Raw genomic sequence first — 20,868 nt, 5'->3', positions numbered from 1 at the left:
AACTCCGGGTGCATTATGAGAATATCATCATGAACACAAGAGTGAATAAGGTAGCAGTGATACTAAAAGTCTCCATCTCGCAGGATGGTTAGTCATACAGGGCCATATGTTCAGTAGCCTGCACTGGCAAATTTTGGGTGAATTATGAGGATATCGTCAAGAACACGAAAGTGAATAAAATAATTCAGGCGATTCTCCACTTGCAAGTTCGTAGCAATTACTCTCGGCTCCTTCCACATCACATTTCATGGAAAGAGAACCCCCAGCAATTACTCACAGGTTCTGTACAATCACTTTCTAGAGCGAAAGCACCCTCACTATTGCTTCAGGTTTTTCTAACGTCGATTTCTAGGGGCAAGTTCCCGCAGCTAACACTCTTGGCTCTTCTCGCATCATCTCTAATGGGGTGAATTTTGTCTCTCATTTGTTCTACCTTATTATATTCGATAAAAGGTTTTCACAAAATAAAAGATTTATATCATATTTTTTAATTCCCTAATTACTTTTCCCTTCCCCAGAAAATCCAAATTGGTCATCCAAGATCTTACTGCAAATACCGCCAAATGACAGTAGCAAGGCTGAGTACTTTATGACTGAGCTTCTTGCTCTTGGCAACTCCCTTCACCTCCAGACCTACATATTGTGTAGGCAGATTTCCTGATCCGACACCTGTTTGGTTGTCGTTATGTTTCTTACTGATGCGGACGGTAAAAGCCGAGTATTAGATAGATACCTGGATCTATAATGATCTATAATTGCCACCAATCTTCTCCAGGACTGCCTCTAGTAATCCAACATGTTCATCCACCTTCACGAGGAATACTCCCAGGAAATCAAGCATAGCCATCCCAATAAAGTAAATTTAAGAATATATAACAGCAGAGTTTATATAAGTTACAGGCGGTTGTGCAATATTACAACTTGTCAGATTGATATTAGTAGAAAGATAATCAAACGGAAAGCGCCAAGCCATTACGACTATATGGCACTATGGAAATAATGATTTGTTTCTTAGTTTGAATAATATTAAACAAATAATAAATAATAAATAATAATAATAATAATAATAATAATAATAATAATAATAATAATAATAATAATAATAATAATAATAATAATAATAATAAAAATAATAATAATAATAATAATAATAATAATAATAATAATTCAAATAATAATGATAATAATAATAATTAGGGTGATAATATTAATAATAAATAATGATAAATATTTACAATGAAATAATAAGAACGTGAAGTATCTATGAAATGCATCTCATAGATATATAAATATGATAATTTTTATTATTTAGAATGGATTTCCAAACAAAACCGCCAAGTGAACGACAAAAAGCACACAATTAAACAGGTCTAACTATTATTGAAGGGCCGTCTATGGGATGCCCAATCTAGTCCGTTGCTTCGCAGGAATAACAGGTTTCGTCCTAGGGGCTCACTCGACATTATAACTGAAGCCCATACCACTGCTTTGCTCCTTATGTCCCTGGTAGGTAATGCACAACATATTGTCGGTGGAGGTGACAGTCTGGTGGCCAGAGCCGCAGTAGATGGAGCTTGTTTCCATCGGGTACTTCCTGTCACCCCTGCCGTTAACACAAGCGTAATTCGAAGTGCAATCGTGAGACTCGTCCATCTTGGTTTTTATATTGACGCTGATTCGCTTGCCTTTAGGGGCCTGGTACATGGAGTGGACAATGAAGTGTGTTAGTCTGACTATTTGGAGCCAAAGTGGCCACACAGCATCCTGGTAACGGATAGACTGGGACCCGCCTCACCAAATTAACTCCAAACGGAAATTTGAAGGAAAAACATAATGGAAAGATAAATAACAATTAAATCTCAAAATTAAAATAAAATGGAAAGGAATTTCTCTTAAGTGAGCCCCCCTTTCCCTCTGGTTGGTCCCCACTCCAGCTCGACCTCCCCATCTTCTGCTGACCCCCTTCTCTATCTGGACCCCCTTTCTGATTATCCCTCCTCTGGCTGTTATTATGTTACGATCAAATAATCTATGGCACATACTGTATTTAAAAATAGAGGGATCTAAACGTAAGATCTGTATCTAAAAATAGTGTTACAAAATAGCAATTAAAACATCATTAATCACTATTAAAAATTAATCACGCGCAGTTTAATACTACTCACAAACACAGACCAGAGGACCATGCTACTTGTACACTTGAAGTGGTAGGGTGATTCATTCTCCAAGCACTCCATCATTCACGCATCCTCAACGTGCATCTTATCATTTTTCTTGCCCGCCTCTCATTATAGTGACTCATCTCGAGGCAGTGACTCATTCAGATGTTATGGCTCGCCTCATTAATAGTGACTTGCCTCGAGATAGTGATTAACCTAGCTACAGTGACTCACCTCAATCCACCATTCACATTGGGTCAGCTCTGAATGTCTCTTATTGGATCGGAAATCGGGTGTTTCTTCGTAGCCTCGAGTTCCAGAAACCGAGGTCTTGATGATCTGAAAACCATACAAAATAAATATTAATTGATAACTGATCGTGAATACCACAAGAGATACAATAACATGACACTGCTAAATCCTGTGCAATGCACAGCGAAAAATGAGTAACTGATGTCACTACAAGGGTGTCACATTCAAATTGGGTATTGCAATTGTGTGAATAATGCCCTTAAGATCAACCTAATGTAACGGACTCAATTTCAAAATTGTTGTTTTACCACGTCGGAACGCTGTCTGCTCTGCTACGAAGGGGCAATAGTGATGAATATGGAAAATTAATGACATTAAGGCCATTTAGTTCTTTCCACATCCAATAATCAATCTCTCGTGACTTGAAAGGAAGTCATTACAGGCTCTAACTATCCCGGCTCCTCTTTACAAACTTGAATTTATGCTGTCAGGTTCTGGAATGACGTCGGATATTGGTAAAGGAGAGGACATGAAATCTGTTGTTGTGTTGGTGTCCAACACACAAGACCTTCCTTAAACACCCAACACTGCTCTCCAACACCCAACACTGCTCTCCAACACCCAACACTGCTCTCCAACACCCAGCACTGCTCTCCAACACCCAACACTGCTCTCCAACACCCAACACTGCTCTCCAACACCCAACACAACTCTCCAACACCCAACACTGCTCTCCAACACCCAACACAACTCTCCAACACCCAACACTGCTCTCCAACACCCAACACTGCTCTCCAACACCCAACACTGCTCTCCAACACCCAACACAACTCTCCAACACCCAACACTGCTCTCCAACACCCAACACAACTCTCCAACACCCAACACTACTGTCTAATACTTAACACTGGAGTTTTAATTAATTTTCCTCATTGAATATATATATATATATATATATATATATATATATATATATATATATATATATATATATATATATATATATATATATGTATATGTATATATATATATATATATATATATATATATATATATATATATATATATATATATATATATATATATATATATATGTATATTACATTTTCAAAGACTTCACAAATACACAACTGATTAGAACTTGCATTTCCCTGATTTTATATCTACATTTGAGTGAGGTGGGAAGGGTGATGTGGCATTACATTTGAGTGAGGTGGGAAGGATGATGTGGCATTAGAGGATATTAATAGGGTATTAAAAGTATCAACACAAGACAGAACACGAAACAATGGATATTGAATAGAAGTGTTTGTAGAAAGCCTATTGGTCCATATTTCTTGATGCTTCTATATTGGAGCGGAGTCTTGAGGTGGGTAGAATATAGTTGTGCAATAATTGGCTGTTGATTGCTGGTGTTGACTTCTTGATGTGTAGTGCCTCGCAAACGTCAAGCCGCCTGCTATCGCTGTATCTATCGATGATTTCTGTGTTGTTTACTAGGATTTCTCTGGCGATGGTTTGGTTATGGGAAGAGATTATATGTTCCTTAATGGAGCCCTGTTGTTTATGCATCGTTAAACGCCTAGAAAGAGATGTTGTTGTCTTGCCTATATACTGGGTTTTTTGGAGCTTACAGTCCCCAAGTGGACATTTGAAGGCATAGACGACGTTAGTCTCTTTTAAAGCGTTCTGTTTCGTGTCTGGAGAGTTTCTCATGAGTAGGCTGGCCGTTTTTCTGGTTTTATAGTAAATCGTCAGTTGTATCCTCTGATTTTTGTCTGTAGGGATAACGTTTCTATTAACAATATCTTTCAGGACCCTTTCCTCTGTTTTATGAGCTGTGGAAAGAAGTTCCTGTAAAATAGTCTAATAGGGGGTATAGGTGTTGTGTTAGTTGTCTCTTCGGAGGTTGCATGGCTTTTCACTTTCCTTCTTATGATGTCTTCGATGAAACCATTGGAGAAGCCGTTATTGACTAGAACCTGCCTTACCCTACAGAGTTCTTCGTCGACTTGCTTCCATTCTGAGCTGTGGCTGAGAGCACGGTCGACGTATGCGTTAACAACACTCCTCTTGTACCTGTCAGGGCAGTCGCTGTTGGCATTTAGGCACATTCCTATGTTTGTTTCCTTTGTGTAGACTGCAGTGTGGAAACCTCCGCCCTTTTCCATGACTGTTACATCTAGAAAAGGCAGCTTCCCATCCTTTTCCGTCTCGTAAGTGAAACGCAGCACGGAACTCTGCTCAAATGCCTCCTTCAGCTCCTGCAGATGTCTGACATCAGGTACCTGTGTAAAAATGTCGTCAACATACCTGCAGTATATGGCCGGTTTCAAGTTCATGTCGACTAAGACTTTTTGCTCGATGGTACCCATGTAGAAGTTTGCAAACAGGACACCTAGGGGAGAACCCATAGCGACCCCATCTACTTGCTTATACATATGCCCATCCGGGCTCAAGAAGGGTGCCTCTTTAGTACAAGCTTGGAGTAGTTTCCTCAGAATACTTTCTGGCATGTCAAGAGGAGTACAGGCTGGATCACGATACACTCTGTCGGCTATCATTCCGATTGTCTCGTCCACAGGTACGTTGGTAAACAGCGATTCTACGTCCAACGAGGCTCTTATCCCTGTGGCCCGTGCGCCCCGCAGTAAGTCCACAAATTCCTTTGGCGACTTCAGGCTGAAGGCGCAAGGAACATAAGGAGTCAGCAGGCCGTTGAGTCGCTTTGCCAATCTGTACGTGGGTGTGGGTATCTGGCTAATGATTGGCCGAAGTGGGTTTCCAGGCTTGTGCGTCTTGACATTTCCATACGCATATCCAGGTTTATATTCCCCAATGATCTTTGGCAGGTGGAGTCCGGATTTCTTGGCGTTCACAGTTTCGATCAGTTTGTTGACCTTTGCTTTTAATTCGGCTGTAGTGTCCTTCGTTACCCTTTGGAACTTAGTTTGGTCAGAGAGTATGATGAGAGTTTCCTCAGAATACTTTCTGGCATGTCAAGAGGAGTACAGGCTGGATCACGATACACTCTGTCGGCTGACTCCTTATGTTCCTTGCGCCTTCAGCCTGAAGTCTCCAAAGGAATTTGTGGACTTACTGCGGGGCGCACGGGCCACAGGGATAAGAGCCTCGTTGGACGTAGAATCGCTGTTTACCAACGTACCTGTGGACGAGACAATCGGAATGATAGCCGACAGAGTGTATCGTGATCCAGCCTGTACTCCTCTTGACATGCCAGAAAGTATTCTGAGGAAACTACTCCAAGCTTGTACTAAAGAGGCACCCTTCTTGAGCCCGGATGGGCATATGTATAAGCAAGTAGATGGGGTCGCTATGGGTTCTCCCCTAGGTGTCCTGTTTGCAAACTTCTACATGGGTACCATCGAGCAAAAAGTCTTAGTCGACATGAACTTGAAACCGGCCATATACTGCAGGTATGTTGACGACATTTTTACACAGGTACCTGATGTCAGACATCTGCAGGAGCTGAAGGAGGCATTTGAGCAGAGTTCCGTGCTGCGTTTCACTTACGAGACGGAAAAGGATGGGAAGCTGCCTTTTCTAGATGTAACAGTCATGGAAAAGGGCGGAGGTTTCCACACTGCAGTCTACACAAAGGAAACAAACATAGGAATGTGCCTAAATGCCAACAGCGACTGCCCTGACAGGTACAAGAGGAGTGTTGTTAACGCATACGTCGACCGTGCTCTCAGCCACAGCTCAGAATGGAAGCAAGTCGACGAAGAACTCTGTAGGGTAAGGCAGGTTCTAGTCAATAACGGCTTCTCCAATGGTTTCATTGAAGACATCATAAGAAGGAAAGTGAAAAGCCATGCAACCTCCGAAGAGACAACTAACACAACACCTATACCCCCTATTAGACTATTTTACAGGAACTTCTTTTCCACAGCTCATAAAACAGAGGAAAGGGTCCTGAAAGATATTGTTAATAGAAACGTTATCCCTACAGACAAAAATCAGAGGATACAACTGACGATTTACTATAAAACCAGAAAAACGGCCAGCCTACTCATGAGAAACTCTCCAGACACGAAACAGAACGCTTTAAAAGAGACTAACGTCGTCTATGCCTTCAAATGCCCACTTGGGGACTGTAAGCTCCAAAAAACCCAGTATATAGGCAAGACAACAACATCTCTTTCTAGGCGTTTAACGATGCATAAACAACAGGGCTCCATTAAGGAACATATAATCTCTTCCCATAACCAAACCATCGCCAGAGAAATCCTAGTAAACAACACAGAAATCATCGATAGATACAGCGATAGCAGGCGGCTTGACGTTTGCGAGGCACTACACATCAAGAAGTCAACACCAGCAATCAACAGCCAATTATTGCACAACTATATTCTACCCACCTCAAGACTCCGCTCCAATATAGAAGCATCAAGAAATATGGACCAATAGGCTTTCTACAAACACTTCTATTCAATATCCATTGTTTCGTGTTCTGTCTTGTGTTGATACTTTTAATACCCTATTAATATCCTCTAATGCCACATCATCCTTCCCACCTCACTCAAATGTAATGCCACATCACCCTTCCCACCTCACTCAAATGTAGATATAAAATCAGGGAAATGCAAGTTCTAATCAGTTATATATGTATATATATATGTATATGTATATATATATATATATGTATATATATATGTATATGTATATATATATATATATATATATATATATATATATATATATATATATATATATATATATATATATATATATATATATATATATATATATATATATATATAAAGGAAAAGAATTGGCGATTTCTCCCAATATGTGACAATCCCTCCTAAACCATTGAAGACGTTATCTTAGGGCAGACGCCGATGTTAAAGGCCTCACCTTATGGCATGGTGTTTTCTTGGGACAGACGCTGATGTTAAAGCCGCCGCCAGTATTGAGTCCCTTTGCCGCGAATTTCATGTTGAAGTTACAGTTGGGAGTGGTGAATGACCACGGCTTATTTCCGGAGAGACTGAAAAATCACATAGCATGCATTGTAGTGAGGTCAAATCTAGCTAGGTGAGGTCAAAGCTAAGGTCAAAACTGTCCCAAACATTTTTCGTCGTGTTTAAATGGATGAAAAATTTTATAAATTGCCACACAGATAATTCATATATATTTTATATATATATATATATATATATATATATATATATATATATATATATATATATATATATATATATATATATATATATATATATATATTTTTTTTTTAACCTAGAAGGGGTACCACCTCTGTTATATATATATATACCATATATATATATATATATATATATATATATATATATATATATATATATATATATATAAACATTTAATTTAACAGTTTAATTGATTCATTGAAGTGCATGATGACCAGACCACACACCAGAATTGAAGAAACGACGACGTTTCGGTCCGTCCTGGACCATTATCAAGTCGTATGTGATACGACTTGATATATATAAGTTACGACTTATGGTAATATTAATATATGTATATATATATATTTAAAAAAAACGCAAATAATATGACAGGAAAAGAGGAATATCAATTTACTCACGTAATCGTCCTATTGTACGGAAGACTGATGCTGACATGACTATGATCACTGACTTGGAACTGATGAGCCTCGAATCTGACTTTGTGAGGAGTACTCTGACAAGGAAAATCATCGAAAGAAATGAAGCTGGTTAATAATCATCACATTAGTAATAGAATTAGTTGCTTAGGAATACTTTGTCTAAGTCATTAGAAGATAAAACTGAGCTGACTATCACCAAGACTAACTCAACCTTGTCCAGAAATGTGTCAGATCAGCAAATGTTAGGAGATAATCGGTGAATGTGTGTTTGGATGTAGAATTTTGTATGTGGTGATCATGTCTTTCCAAACTCTTCCGTCTTCCAGCGATGTGATGCGCATTTCACGCAGCCTTTCCTCGTAACTCATGCTTATTAGTTCTGGGACTAGCCTAGTTTCATATCTCTGAAATTTTTCCAGCTTCGTCTTGTGCTTGACATGGTACATGTTCCATGCTGGGGCCGCATTCTCCAGGATTGGTCTTACATACGTTGTATACAATGTTCTGAAAAAATCCACCCTGGCATCCACCTTGGCATCCGCCGCCGATGTTATTCTTTTGATGTGGAGTTCAGGAAACAGATTTGGCGTGATATCAACTCCTAGATCTTTCTCTCTGTCCGTCTCGTGAAGGACTTCATCCCCTATTTTGTATCCAGTGTCTGGCCTACTACTTCCTCCACTTAGTTACATTTACTTGGGGTGAATTTTAGTAGCCATTTATTGTGCCATTTCTTTAGCTTATCTAGGTCATCTTGTAGCTTCATACTATCTTCCTCTATCTTAATCCTCCTCATATTTTTTACATCATCAGCAAACATTGAGAGGAACGAGTCTATTTCCTCTAGGAAATCATTTACATATATCAGAAACAGTATAGCTCCAAGGAGTGATCCCTAAGGGACTCCATTGGTGATGCCTCGCCACTCCGAGACCTCACGCCTCTCAGTGACTCGCTGTCTTCTGTTGCTTAGGTACTCCCTCATCTATATTTCTGCCTCCCTTCTCACCCTGACGTATTCATTAATGGTGCTAGGGAATCTTTCTCTTCTCCCTTGGGTCCTGTTATTTCCATAGTTTCTCCACGCCTTTTTACATAGTTGCTTTGCCAGCTTACATCTCTGATTAAACCATGGGTTTTTCTTCTGCATTTAATTTGTTTTCCTTTTGGACTAGGACGAACTTGTCTGTTGCCTCCTTACACTTATGTGTGATGTGGTCCTTCATGTCTTGGGCCGTTTTTCCTCTGAGCTCTGTTTCCAAAGTTATATCTGATTTTTTCTTATCTCCTCATAGTTTTCCTTTCGGCATGCGAGCCATTTGTTTTCTGGTCCCTTCCTGAGTACATTAACCCTACTCTGACCAGATACTCAAACATCAGTACACTGTGATCGCTTATTCCCACGGAAACTTCGAAACCGATTTTCCTTACGACGGAGTCATTCAGAGTGAAGACTAGGTCGAGTCTCGCTGGTTCATCGTCGCCTCTCATTCTTGTGAGTCCCTTGACATGCTGACTTAAAAAGGTTCTTGTCGCCACTTTCAACAGTTTAGCTCTCCATGTTTCCTCACCTCCGTGTGGTTCCTAGTTTTCCCAGTCTTCTGTGATTGAAGTCCCCCATGATGAGCAGATGGGAACTATTTCTACAGGCAGCAGTGGTTACTCTCTCAATTATAGTGTTAACTGCCATGTTGTTTTTGTCATACTCATGCCTGGGTCTTCTGTCGTTTGGTGGTGGGTTATATATCACTGCTACTACTACTCTTGGTCCTCCCAACGTCAAGGTGCTTGTTATATATTCTCTGAACCCCTCGCAGCCTGGAATATCCCTCTCATTGAAAATGAGAGGGTTATTCTCTGGAATAACCCTCTCATTTTCTTTCTCATCAATAGGGGCACTCTGTCTCATACCCTTCCTTCCCTTTCTCTCCTTATTACTGTGTAGTCCTGGGGAAGCACCGCCTTCGTTTTCATTCCTGAAAGTTTTGTTTCCGTGAGTCCAATTACATCCAGGTTCCCTTTTTGTGCTCTTTCCGTAAGTTCACTTGCATTGCTAGTAATCCCATCTATGTTTGAGTACATTACCTTGAAACTGACTCTCTTCTTTCCATCCTCAGTTTCTGTTGATTCCACTGGAGTAGAGGACAAGGAGTGTCCGGGGTGGGAGGGCCTAGGAAGGAGGATCTGGGGTGTGAGAGGACAGTGAGGATCAGGAATGGGGAAGCTAGGAGGGTCTCGGGTGGTGTAGCTGGGAGCGATGGTTGGGGAATGAAGGGAAACCTGGTGTAAGGGGTCCGGGAGGTCAGGGGTTGGGAAGGTAAGGGAAGCCTGGGGTGGGGGGGGTAGGAAGGGAGGGGGGGCAGGGAGAGAGGGGGGCAGGGAGGGAGGGGGCAGGGAAGGAGGGGGGCAGGGAGGGAGGGGTGTTTGATAGGTAGGAGGATCTTGGTGTAGGGGTTCCGAGGAGGGCATGGACTGGAGAAACAGGGGAGGGCATGGGGTGTAAGAACAGGGAAGGCCTTGGGTGGGGGAAGGGTTTGGGGAAGAAGAAGGGCATAGGTAACATGGGGGGCTTGGGGTCGGGGAGCATGGGGGCATGGTCTGAAGAGGGTCTTTACTGGCTGGGGAGGTGCAGGTGATTGTGTCGGAATGGGCATGGGGTAGGAGGTTTCTGTTATATTCCTCCCTGGGGATACTGGCCTGATGGTGAGGGGGATTCCCACTCCTTTCTGAGGTTACTGGTGATTCGGAGCCAAGTCTTGTTGCTCCCCCATTTACATCCCTCCCCTTTGCGTCTCCTCTTTGCTTCTGCAGCTTTACTTTTCTCTTCCCTCGTCATTTGAAACTGTGTGTGAAGTCTGCCTCCACCACATCACTGCTTAATGTATTAAATCTGTTAACTATAACTGACACTGAAAAAGTTCTTTCTAACGTCCCTGTGGCTCATTTGGGTAACTCAGTTTCCACCTGTATCCTCTTGTGCGTGTGCCACCCATGTGGGTTTATCTTGGAAGTGTGTGTGTGTGTGTGTGTGTGTGTGTGTGTGTGTGTGTGTGTGTGTGTGTGTGTTTCTGTGTACGTTGTAAAGAGCTATGACATACAGTCCCTAAGTACTGGTACAACTTACCGAGCGTCCAGAGACTGAGCATTCATGGAAGTTGTAATGGGTCTTCTTCCCAAAGAAAGGTGATGTCCAATGGAAACAGCCGTTCACGTAACGCAATTTGCATTTGCTTTTGGGAGGTGATGTTATTCCAATGGTTGATTTCGTAGTTGTGGTGGTGGTGGTAGGAGGGGTCCTTGTATTCGAAGGACAAGTGACAGCAGTGGTAGGAGGGGTGGTAGTAGCGGTTGGAGGGGTGGAAGTAATATTAGGAGGTGTGAATTCAGTAATGGTAGGAGGTGTGAAGTCAGTAATATTAGGAGGTGTGAATTCAGTAATGGTAGGAGGTGTGAAGTCAGTAATATTAGGAGGTGTGAAGTCAGTAATGGTAGGAGGTGTGAAGTCAGTAATGGTAGGTGTGAAGTCAGTAATGGTAGGAGGGGTGAAGTCAGTAATATTAGGAGGTGTGAAGTCAGTAATGGTAGGAGGTGTGAAGTCAGTAATGGTAGGAGGTGTGAAGTCAGTAATAGTAGGAGCTGTGAAGTCAGTAATGGTAGGAGGTGTGAAGTCAGTAATATTAGGAGGTGTGAAGTCAGTAATATTAGGTGTGAAGTCAGTAATATTAGGAGGTGTGAAGTCAGTAATGGTAGGAGCTGTGAAGTCAGTAATGGTAGGAGCTGTGAAGTCAGTGATGGTAGGAGCAGTGAAATCAGTAATGGTAGGAGCAGTGAAATCAGTGATGATAGGAGCAGTGAAATCAGTAATGGTAGAAGCTGTGAAGTCAGTAATGGTAGAAGCAGTGAAATCAGTAATGGTAGGAGCTGTGAAGTCAGTAATGGTAGGAGCAGTGAAATCAGTAATGGTAGGAGCAGTGAAGTCAGTAATGGTAGGAGCAGTGAAGTCAGTAATGGTAGGAGCAGTGAAGTCAGTAATGGTAGGAGCTGTGAAGTCAGTAATGGTAGGAGCAGTGAAATCAGTAATGGTAGGAGCTGTGAAGTCAGTAATGGTAGGAGCAGTGAAATCAGTAATGGTAGGAGCAGTGAAGTCAGTAATGGTAGGAGCAGTGAAGTCAGTAATGGTAGGAACAGTGAAGTCAGTAATGGTAGGAGCAGTGAAGTCAGCAATGGTAGGAGCAGTGAAGTCAGCAATGGTAGGAGCAGTGAAGTCAGTAATGGTAGGAGCAGTGAAGTCAGTAATGGTAGGAGCAGTGAAGTCAGTAATGGTAGGAGCTGTGAAGTCAGTAATGGTAGGAGCAGTGAAGTCCGTAATGGTAGGAGCAGTGAAGTCAGTAATGGTAGGAGCTGTGAAGTCAGTAATGGTAGGAGCAGTGAAGTCAGAAGGTGAAAGGGAGTCGGCGACACGGGCAAGGTTCCTAACAACACATCCTGGAATAGGAACTAAGGAGACGGTAGCCGACCATCCAGGGGCGGATTTCTCAGCAGAGAAGAACAGGTTCAATGTGCTGATGGTTGCTGTGAAGACTTGGCCTGCAGTAATGTCCGTACCGCAGTATCTGCAACAGGTACGAAGCTAGTTATTGTTAATAAGAATTTGAAGAAAACAAAAGAGGGAAAGAGAGGGGGGGGGCAGGGTAGGAGAGAGATAGGATTTTTTCAATGACCATTAAAAGTGCTTTCAAAATGCTTTATTAGTTACAAGTTATCTATCATCTGGAATATTCACCGCTTTCCTGGATGGCCTGCTCAAACATCAATTGTTTGAATCTTAGAGAAGATGGGGAAAAGTGCGAGGAGACATTTCTCCAATCTTGGTTCGTTCTGGTTGAACTGGTCCATTCATTAGATTTTTTAATTACCACCGGAGAGATGTTAGAGGCTTTACTGTTATGTTCAAGACAACGTTCTCAATGTTTCCCGTCTAGTTTAACTTTGTGGACAACCAGAAGTTGACAACCACAACACAAGGCGCTCACCAATCAATAGTGTTTCATACTGGTTGGGACATTGTCATAGGACATCACTCTTTCAGCGTTCTTTCATTCCTAGACTGATTTTCACATTTGTAACATGATCGCTTAACTTGTTAATATAATTAAAATCAAGTCAACAGATCACATGAAAACTTCGGTACACACTTGGCCCTAGCTTCATTCAGCAGCTAATATGATTATTACCTAGCATTAAATACAGCTTATTCACAATGAAAACAAATAATCACCTCATCGAGTTCCTATGATTAAGCATAGCTTAAAGTCTCATCAGGACAACTGTATCATTCCAAATGAATTTATGACAGAAGATTTTTCAATTTGGTATTAATTTTGTGGAATTGCATTATAGTACCTAGAAGGAAGGACGATGGCGAGATGTTTGTATAGCAAAAGGATGTAGATATATCGAACCGAAATGAAGAAACAACCCTGAAAACACAAACCGAAACTGTCTCTATTTTCCGCTTGTTACAACTTGTAATAAAGTTGTTACATTTTGGCTTAACGTGTTTATGACGTATTAAAACGTTGTTACAACTTGCTATATTGGTTATTATAACTGGTTAGGTAGTGTTAAAACTTGTTCGAACGTTGTACCAACGAAGTAGTTTCGGTGTGTGTTTGGCAGGAAATAGACTGTTCTGACCTCATGTGCAAAGGAGTGTGACGGGAATGTGGGTGCCAGAAGATTATAAAGAGACGAGGGAAAGTGGAGGATATAACACTATATTACAGCTTTTCTTCTACTTACACATTACCAGACATGGTGTTGGAGGTGATGATCTCCAGGTAGTCGGAGTTGCAGCAATGAGAACCGCTGCAGAGGGGATCATGGCCGCTAAGTTGGAAGCTCAAAAAGGTGATTTGAGGACAGTAGCATTCAGGAGCGTAGATTTCATAGGAGCAGCTTGTGCCTATTCAACACAAGTGATTACCGGTCTGATTATTTAATATAAATATAAGTATATATGACAAACAAAAAATACGTATATATATATATATATATATATATATATATATATATATATATATATATATATATATATATATATATAAATATATATATAAATGTCGTACCTAAGAGCCAGAACGCACTTTTCGGCCAATTATGCAAGGCACGATTTGCCTAATAGGACGAGTGATTTTTTATTTTTATTTTTTTCCAATTGGTTTATTTGAAATATTATTATTATTATATTATATATATAACATAAATTATTGACTTAATTATGTTAGTTTAGGTTACGTTAAAATAGGTAAGGTTAGGTTAGGTTAGGTTAGGTAGGGTAGGTTACGTTCGGGCATATATCTACGTTAGTTTTAACTCAAATTAAACAAAATTAACTCATACATAATGAAATAGACAGCTTTATTACTTCGTAAGAACAAAATTAGATTTTTTTTAAATTCAGGAAAATTTGGTTTATTAGGCAAATCGAGTCTTGCATAGTAGGCCTAGTACTGTGTTCTGGCTACTTGGTACAACATATATATATATATATATATATATATATATATATATATATATATATATATATATATATATATATATATATATATATATATATATATATATATATATATATATATATATATATATATATATATATGCGAACAAACCTGAATGGTCCCAAGCAATATATATATAAATATATATATATATATATATATATATATGTCGTACCTAGTAGCCAGAACGCACTTCTCGGCCTACTATGAACGGCCCGATTTGCCTAATAAGCCAAGTTTTCCCGAATTAATATATTTTCTCAATTTTTTTTCTTATGAAATGATAAAGCTACCCATTTCATTATGTATGAGGTCATTTTTTTTTATTAGAGTTAAAACTAACGTAGATATATGACCGAACCTAACCAACCCTACCTAACCTAACCTAACCTATCTTTATAGATGAGGTTAGGTTAGGTAGCCGAAAAAGTTAGGTTAGGTTAGGTAAGGTAGGTTAGGTAGTCGAAAAACAATTAATTCATGAAAACTTGGCTTATTAGGCAAATCGGGCCTTGCATAGTAGGCTGAGAAGTGCGTTCTGGCTACTAGGTACGACATATATATATATATATATATATATATATATATGTCGTACCTAGTAGCCAGAACTCACTTTTTGGCCTACTATTCAAGGCCCGATTTGCCTAATAAGCCAAGTTTTCCTGAATTAATATATTTTCTCTAATTTTTTTCTTATGAAATGATAAAGCTACCCATTTCATTATGTATGAGGTCATTTTTTTTTATTGGAGTTAAAATTAACGTAGATATATGACCGAACCTAACCAACCCTACCTAACCTAACCTAACCTATCTTTATAGGTTAGGTTTGGTTAGGTAGCCGAAAAAGTTAGGTTAGGTTAGGTTAGGTAGGTTAGGTAGTCGAAAAACAATTAATTCATGAAAACTTGGCTTATTAGGCAAATCGGGCCTTGCATAGTAGGCTGAGAAGTGCGTTCTGGCTATTAGGTACGACATATATATATATATATATATATATATATATATATATATATATATATATATATATATGTCGTACCTAGTAGCCAGAACGCACTTCTCAGCCTACTATGCAAGGCCCGATTTGCCTAAAAAGCCAAGTTTTCCTGAATTTATATATTTTCTCTTATTTTTTTCTTATGAAATGATAAAGCTACCCATTTCATTGTGTATGAGGTAATTTTTTTTTATTGGAGTTAAAATTATGGTAGATATATGACCGAACCTAACCAACCCTACCTAACCTAACCTAACCTATCTTTATAGGTTAGGTTAGGTTAGGTAGCCGAAAAAGTTAGGTTAGGTTAGGTTAGGTAGGTTAGGTAGTCAAAAACCCATTAATTCATGAAAACTTGGCTTATTAGGCAAATCGGGCCTTGCATATTAGGCTGAGAAGTGCGTTCTGGCTACTAGGTACGATATATATATATATATATATATATATATATATATATATATATATATATATATATATATATATATATATATATATATATATATAGATATATATATGCGAACAAACCTGAATGGTCCCCAAGCATATATGCAACTGAAAATTCACATCCCAGAAGTGACTCGAACCCATACTGCCAGGAGCACTCTGCAACTGGTGTACAGTACCCCTTAACCACTCGACCAACACGACCGGACAAAAGATGATGGTAGTCGAGGCTAATTCCCCATCATCCCGCCGGCACTCTGATGGTAATCTTGGGCAATGATATTTTATCAAATCACCTCATTCTTTGGGGGGCACACGTGAAGAACACAAATACAAACAAGCCTGAATGGTCCCCAGGCATATATGCAACTGAAAACTCACACCCCCCCCCCCCCCCCCCCAGAAGTGACTCGACTAAAGTGAATCATCTTTTGTCCGGTCGTGATGGTCGTGTGGTTCAGGGGCCCTGTACACCAGTTGCAGAGTGCTCCTGGCAGTATGGGTTCGAGTCACTTCTGGGGTGTGAGTTTTCATTTTATATATATATATATATATATATATATATATATATATATATATATATATATATATATATATATATATATATATATATATATATATATATATATATATATATATATATATATATATATATATATATGTCGTACCTAGTAGCCAGAACGCACTTCTCAGCCTACTATGCAAGGCCCGAATTGCCTAATAAGCCAAGTTTTCATGAATTAATTGTTTTTCGACTACCTAACCTAACCTAACTTTTTCGGCTACCTAACCTAACCTAACCTATAAAGATAGGTTAGGTTAGGTTAGGTAGGGTTGGTTAGGTTCGGTCATATACCTACGTTAATTTTAACTCCAATAAAAAGAAATTGACCTCATACATAATGAAATGGGTAGCTTTATCATTTCATGAGAAAAAAATTAGAGAAAATATATTAATTCATGAAAACTTGGCTTATTAGGCAAATCGGGCCTTGCATAATAGGCTGAGAAGTGCGTTCTGGCTACTAGGTACTAGGTACTATATATATATATATATATATATATATATATATATATATATATATATATATATATATATATATATATATATATATATATATATACTTGTAACAGGAAAAACTTTACCTGGCGGGTAAGGGCCTGGGTAACCAGGAGAGGTGATGAACCCAGGCTCGGTGATAATCTGTGAGCACGTTGATGAGCCGTTATCTGTTGGAGATTGGAATTATTCTTATGATGGATATTCTTATTGGCACATGAGGCAAAAGGATAAATATATTCCTGAAGCAAGTGACGGACCAGCTGGGTTCTAGATTATATGTGGGCCTGCGGAACGCTGTAAGCAACAGCCTGACTAAAAACGTTACACCAGAAAAGCTGACCCTTGTCCGGGCTTTTAGAGCAGAATATCCCTTGAAACCAACTACAGGTAAACTACTGATAAATACAGGTAATCGCTGGACGCGCCCCCTTACGGTGAGTGATATTGATACAGGCTCCATCGAGGTACGATTGGACACCGATCAGCACCTTCTCGTCTACGCTCAGCAAGCGGATTGTAACCATATTGGAAACTGATTAGCAGTTTGTGCAGAGAAAACTAGTTGTACAAGGCTTGAGATGAGCTGTATAAAACACAGTAGTAGTAGTAGGCATCCATCAATCTCAGGAGACTATAGAGTGGCGATCTGGATGTCGGTCTGGAGTGGCCTCTCCAGGGCACCAAGCCAGGATAGGTTGATACGGAGGAGAAACTTTTACCCCATGCAGCAGGTTCCCCCCCTTTCCACGGCACCGAAAGTCTCCACTGGAAAGGCAAACGCCAATACGATTGGTTCCAGCGCCGTCGCAGAAACTGTCTAAACGAGATTGAAAGTAACAACGAACTGCCCTAGGGTCTCCAGCACCGGACTTTACCTCGAAGTTGGTAAAAGAAGGCACAGGAACTCCAAACGGCCTATTTCTAGCCTTGTACAACTAGTTTTCTCTGCACAAACTGCTAATCGGTTAGCAGCTTAGCACAGCTCTAAGCCATGTAATCAAGCCAGAAGCACACAAGAGAACAGGGGACATGTCATGAACACACACGAGAACCTTAATTATGACGATAACATGGACACATTCACGATATTTATATCAGACAGACAAGTGATACTGTGTCACAACTATGATAATGCCCCACACCAGAGACCGAGTACATGCCGTTGATCAGAAGAGTGTCGCGATGATATTGGCGTTTACGGAGCTCAATCACTCCACTGGCAATTTTGTCAGCGTTGCTGACGGCCAGTTTCTCGTTGCTTGAATCGTACTGAAAATAGCAGAAAACATATAATAAAACTTTTTGTGTCCAAAATCGTCTCACATTTCATCGCACACTCATCAATATATATATAAGTATTTCACCATCACGAACAGAAGTAAATGTTTAATTGACGTGTAACAGTATTATGGGTACACTATACTTGTTGACCTGACACTCAGTGTACTTGATAAAGTACTTCTTCGCGTTAATAATGTCTGGGTTAGTGTATTCGAACTCCCTAACTTTGTGGATAAAATTATATTAAACTCTTCCGCTCAACTTTGCATCTTCAATTTATTTATACAAATGTAAATGAGCGCGTTTAATTATGTGTTGTATTCAAGGCTTTCGAGACGAGATGTTTTTAAGACAGGACAAAGCAAGAAACACACAAAAAAAATCCTTATTCTAATAGCAAAAGAGCCAATTGGATTATTTGTAATCGTATTTTTATATCAAAATCCCCAACGAATAAAATATAATGTAATAAACCACAGCGGTTAAACAAAAAAACAATAATTAGTGCGTGGATCGTTTGGTTAGGTTAGGGTGTTTCAGTACAACATTTTCTGTCGGTTTTGGCAACAGGAGAGGACGGGCTGAGAAGACCATACACGGCCTCATGGGAGTTTATAGATCTACCGCCACTCTGATACACTGCAAGTAGTAGTATGCATCCACCAATCTCAATAGATTATGGAATTGCGCTCTGGTTGCAGAGGCCGGAGTGTCCTATCAGAGTGTGTGTGTAGATCTATAAACTACATATATACAAATATATGAGGTGGGTGAAGATCAAATAGTGAGTGGATACGTAAGATAAGCTGTAATGTTGTTAAGCTTACTTCATTCATAGTGACTGGAACAGTTTTAATCTCAAGAATCTGTTGACAAAATACAATATGTGTTAGCATGACCTACCTGAGCGCTGGAGTCCATTACCAGAAGACCGACCACCAACATGAAGGAGCAAGGACGGACCATGATGACCCGAACGTAGATGATCAGCGTCTGTGGTCGGCATCGCCACCATTCGCCTTATATCCTCGTGTCCAGCTTCACACCACCAGACGCTCTGATTGGCTCTGTGGTTCTCTTGACTGCAGGGTGCCAAACACCACCAGTTAAAAGTCGCCTTTACGACCATGCCTTAAAAAAAATTGGATTATTAGATCCTCAGATTCGAAATAAAAATTATACAATTATATAAGTTATTTCGATACAAAGAATACACGAGTGTATGTAATATTAGTGGACATAAACACGGTTGACAGATTCCTCAAATGATTAACACTGATCACGATCCTTCTGCAGCTAAAGACCATTGACTGTTATTTCACATGGGTAATATAGCCTTTCTAGGAAAATTTTCTCAAACGATATCACTCACCAGATTTGACCTGATCATCTCCCATCTGTCACATGCTCAGACCTTAATTAACATTTGATAGAGATATTTATTTTTAAAAATATCCTTATTCTTATATATAAATGTATAAGACGTGGTAATACTAAGAATACACATTAAACAAGACAATTATTGTGTTCGTTGAGCTAAATCTAGGTTTTAAAATGTGTAAATGGACAGATGGAACATGCATTACATAATAGTCATATGTATAGTAAATACATGGGTCGAAGAAACTGTTCTTCATCGAATTTTGTTGTAGTTTGTTTACTTAAATTTCGTTCAAATGCATTTTATCCAGATAAGCTTTGTAAACAGTTGAGTATCTGAGGTTTACTTGAGGCTTACTCACAGCAGCTGACACTCCAACACTTGAAACTTACCCGCAGCAGCTGACACTCCTCCACTTGAGGCTTACTTACAGCAGCTGATACTCCTCCACTTGAGGCTTACATACAGCAGGCAAGAGAACTTTGGGAGAGAACACAAGAAGTTAACACGGATGTAATAGGACTCACGGAAACAAAACTCTCATGAATTATAACGAATCATAACGTTTCCCCAGGACTGCACTGTAATAAGGAAAGAGAGGGAAGGAAGGGAGGAAGTGGTTTGGCCCTACAAATGAGAGAGGAATGGAGTTTTCAAGGAGATGGTTATCTCAGCCTGCGAGGGGTTCAAAGACTACATTACAGGCACCATGACGATGGGAAAACCAAGAGAAGTAGTAGCAGTGATATATAACCTTACACCAAACGACATAAGACCCAGGCAAAAGTACGACAACAACAACATGTCAGTTAACACTGAAATTGAGAGGGCAGCCTGTGTTGCCTGTAGATATAGAGTCCATCTGATCATCATGGGGGACTTCAATCACAGAAGGATAGACTGGGAGAACAAGAAACCGCATAGAAGAGAGGAAACATGGTGAGTTAAACTGTTGGAGGTGGTGACAAAAAACGTTCTAAGCCAGAATGTCAGGGAACCCACAAGAATGAAAGGCAGCGATGAACCAGTGAGACTCGACCTAGTCTTCACTCTGAACGACTCTGACATAAGGGAAATCGGTGACAAAGTCCCGGTAGAAATGAGCGACCACAGTGTACTC

The 20,868-nt window shown here is 39.9% G+C and overlaps 1 protein-coding gene across 1 annotated transcript; it reads right to left on the bottom strand.

The window, feature by feature from the left end:
• Window positions 1–1,205: 1,205 nt before the first annotated feature.
• Window positions 1,206–19,333, bottom strand: LOC123754609 (mucin-2). The gene is made up of 9 exons (XM_069326816.1): window positions 19,271–19,333; window positions 18,229–18,355; window positions 17,170–17,253; window positions 13,825–13,987; window positions 11,147–12,635; window positions 8,002–8,096; window positions 7,293–7,425; window positions 2,394–2,498; window positions 1,206–1,695 (listed from the first exon to the last, which is right to left on the bottom strand). Exons 1-9 carry the CDS (start codon window positions 19,331–19,333, stop codon window positions 1,453–1,455), a joined length of 2,502 nt encoding a protein of 833 aa, XP_069182917.1. The 3' UTR covers window positions 1,206–1,452.
• Between the last annotated feature and the right edge of the window lie 1,535 nt (window positions 19,334–20,868).

The sequence above is a fragment of the Procambarus clarkii genome, chromosome 18 (assembly GCF_040958095.1).
Source record: "Procambarus clarkii isolate CNS0578487 chromosome 18, FALCON_Pclarkii_2.0, whole genome shotgun sequence".
NCBI classification, from domain to species: domain Eukaryota; kingdom Metazoa; phylum Arthropoda; class Malacostraca; order Decapoda; family Cambaridae; genus Procambarus; species Procambarus clarkii.
The sequence above is the reverse complement of the archived record's forward strand: the minus strand, read 5'-3'. Positions and strand labels throughout refer to the sequence as shown.

What these genes read in the sequence shown, in the direction of transcription:
- LOC123754609 (XM_069326816.1), bottom strand. Translation starts at nt 19,333, where the DNA reads ATGGTCCGTCCTTGCTCCTTCATGTTGGTGGTCGGTCTTCTGGTAATG. An exon ending in CCCAGGCCCTTACCCGCCAG is followed by an intron (nt 13,988 to 17,169) that starts GTAAAGTTTTTC and finishes TGTGTTGAATAG; the next exon opens with GCACAAGCTGCTCCTATGAA. An exon ending in AACACCATGTCTGGTAATGT is followed by an intron (nt 12,636 to 13,824) that starts GTAAGTAGAAGA and finishes TACCTGTTGCAG; the next exon opens with ATACTGCGGTACGGACATTA.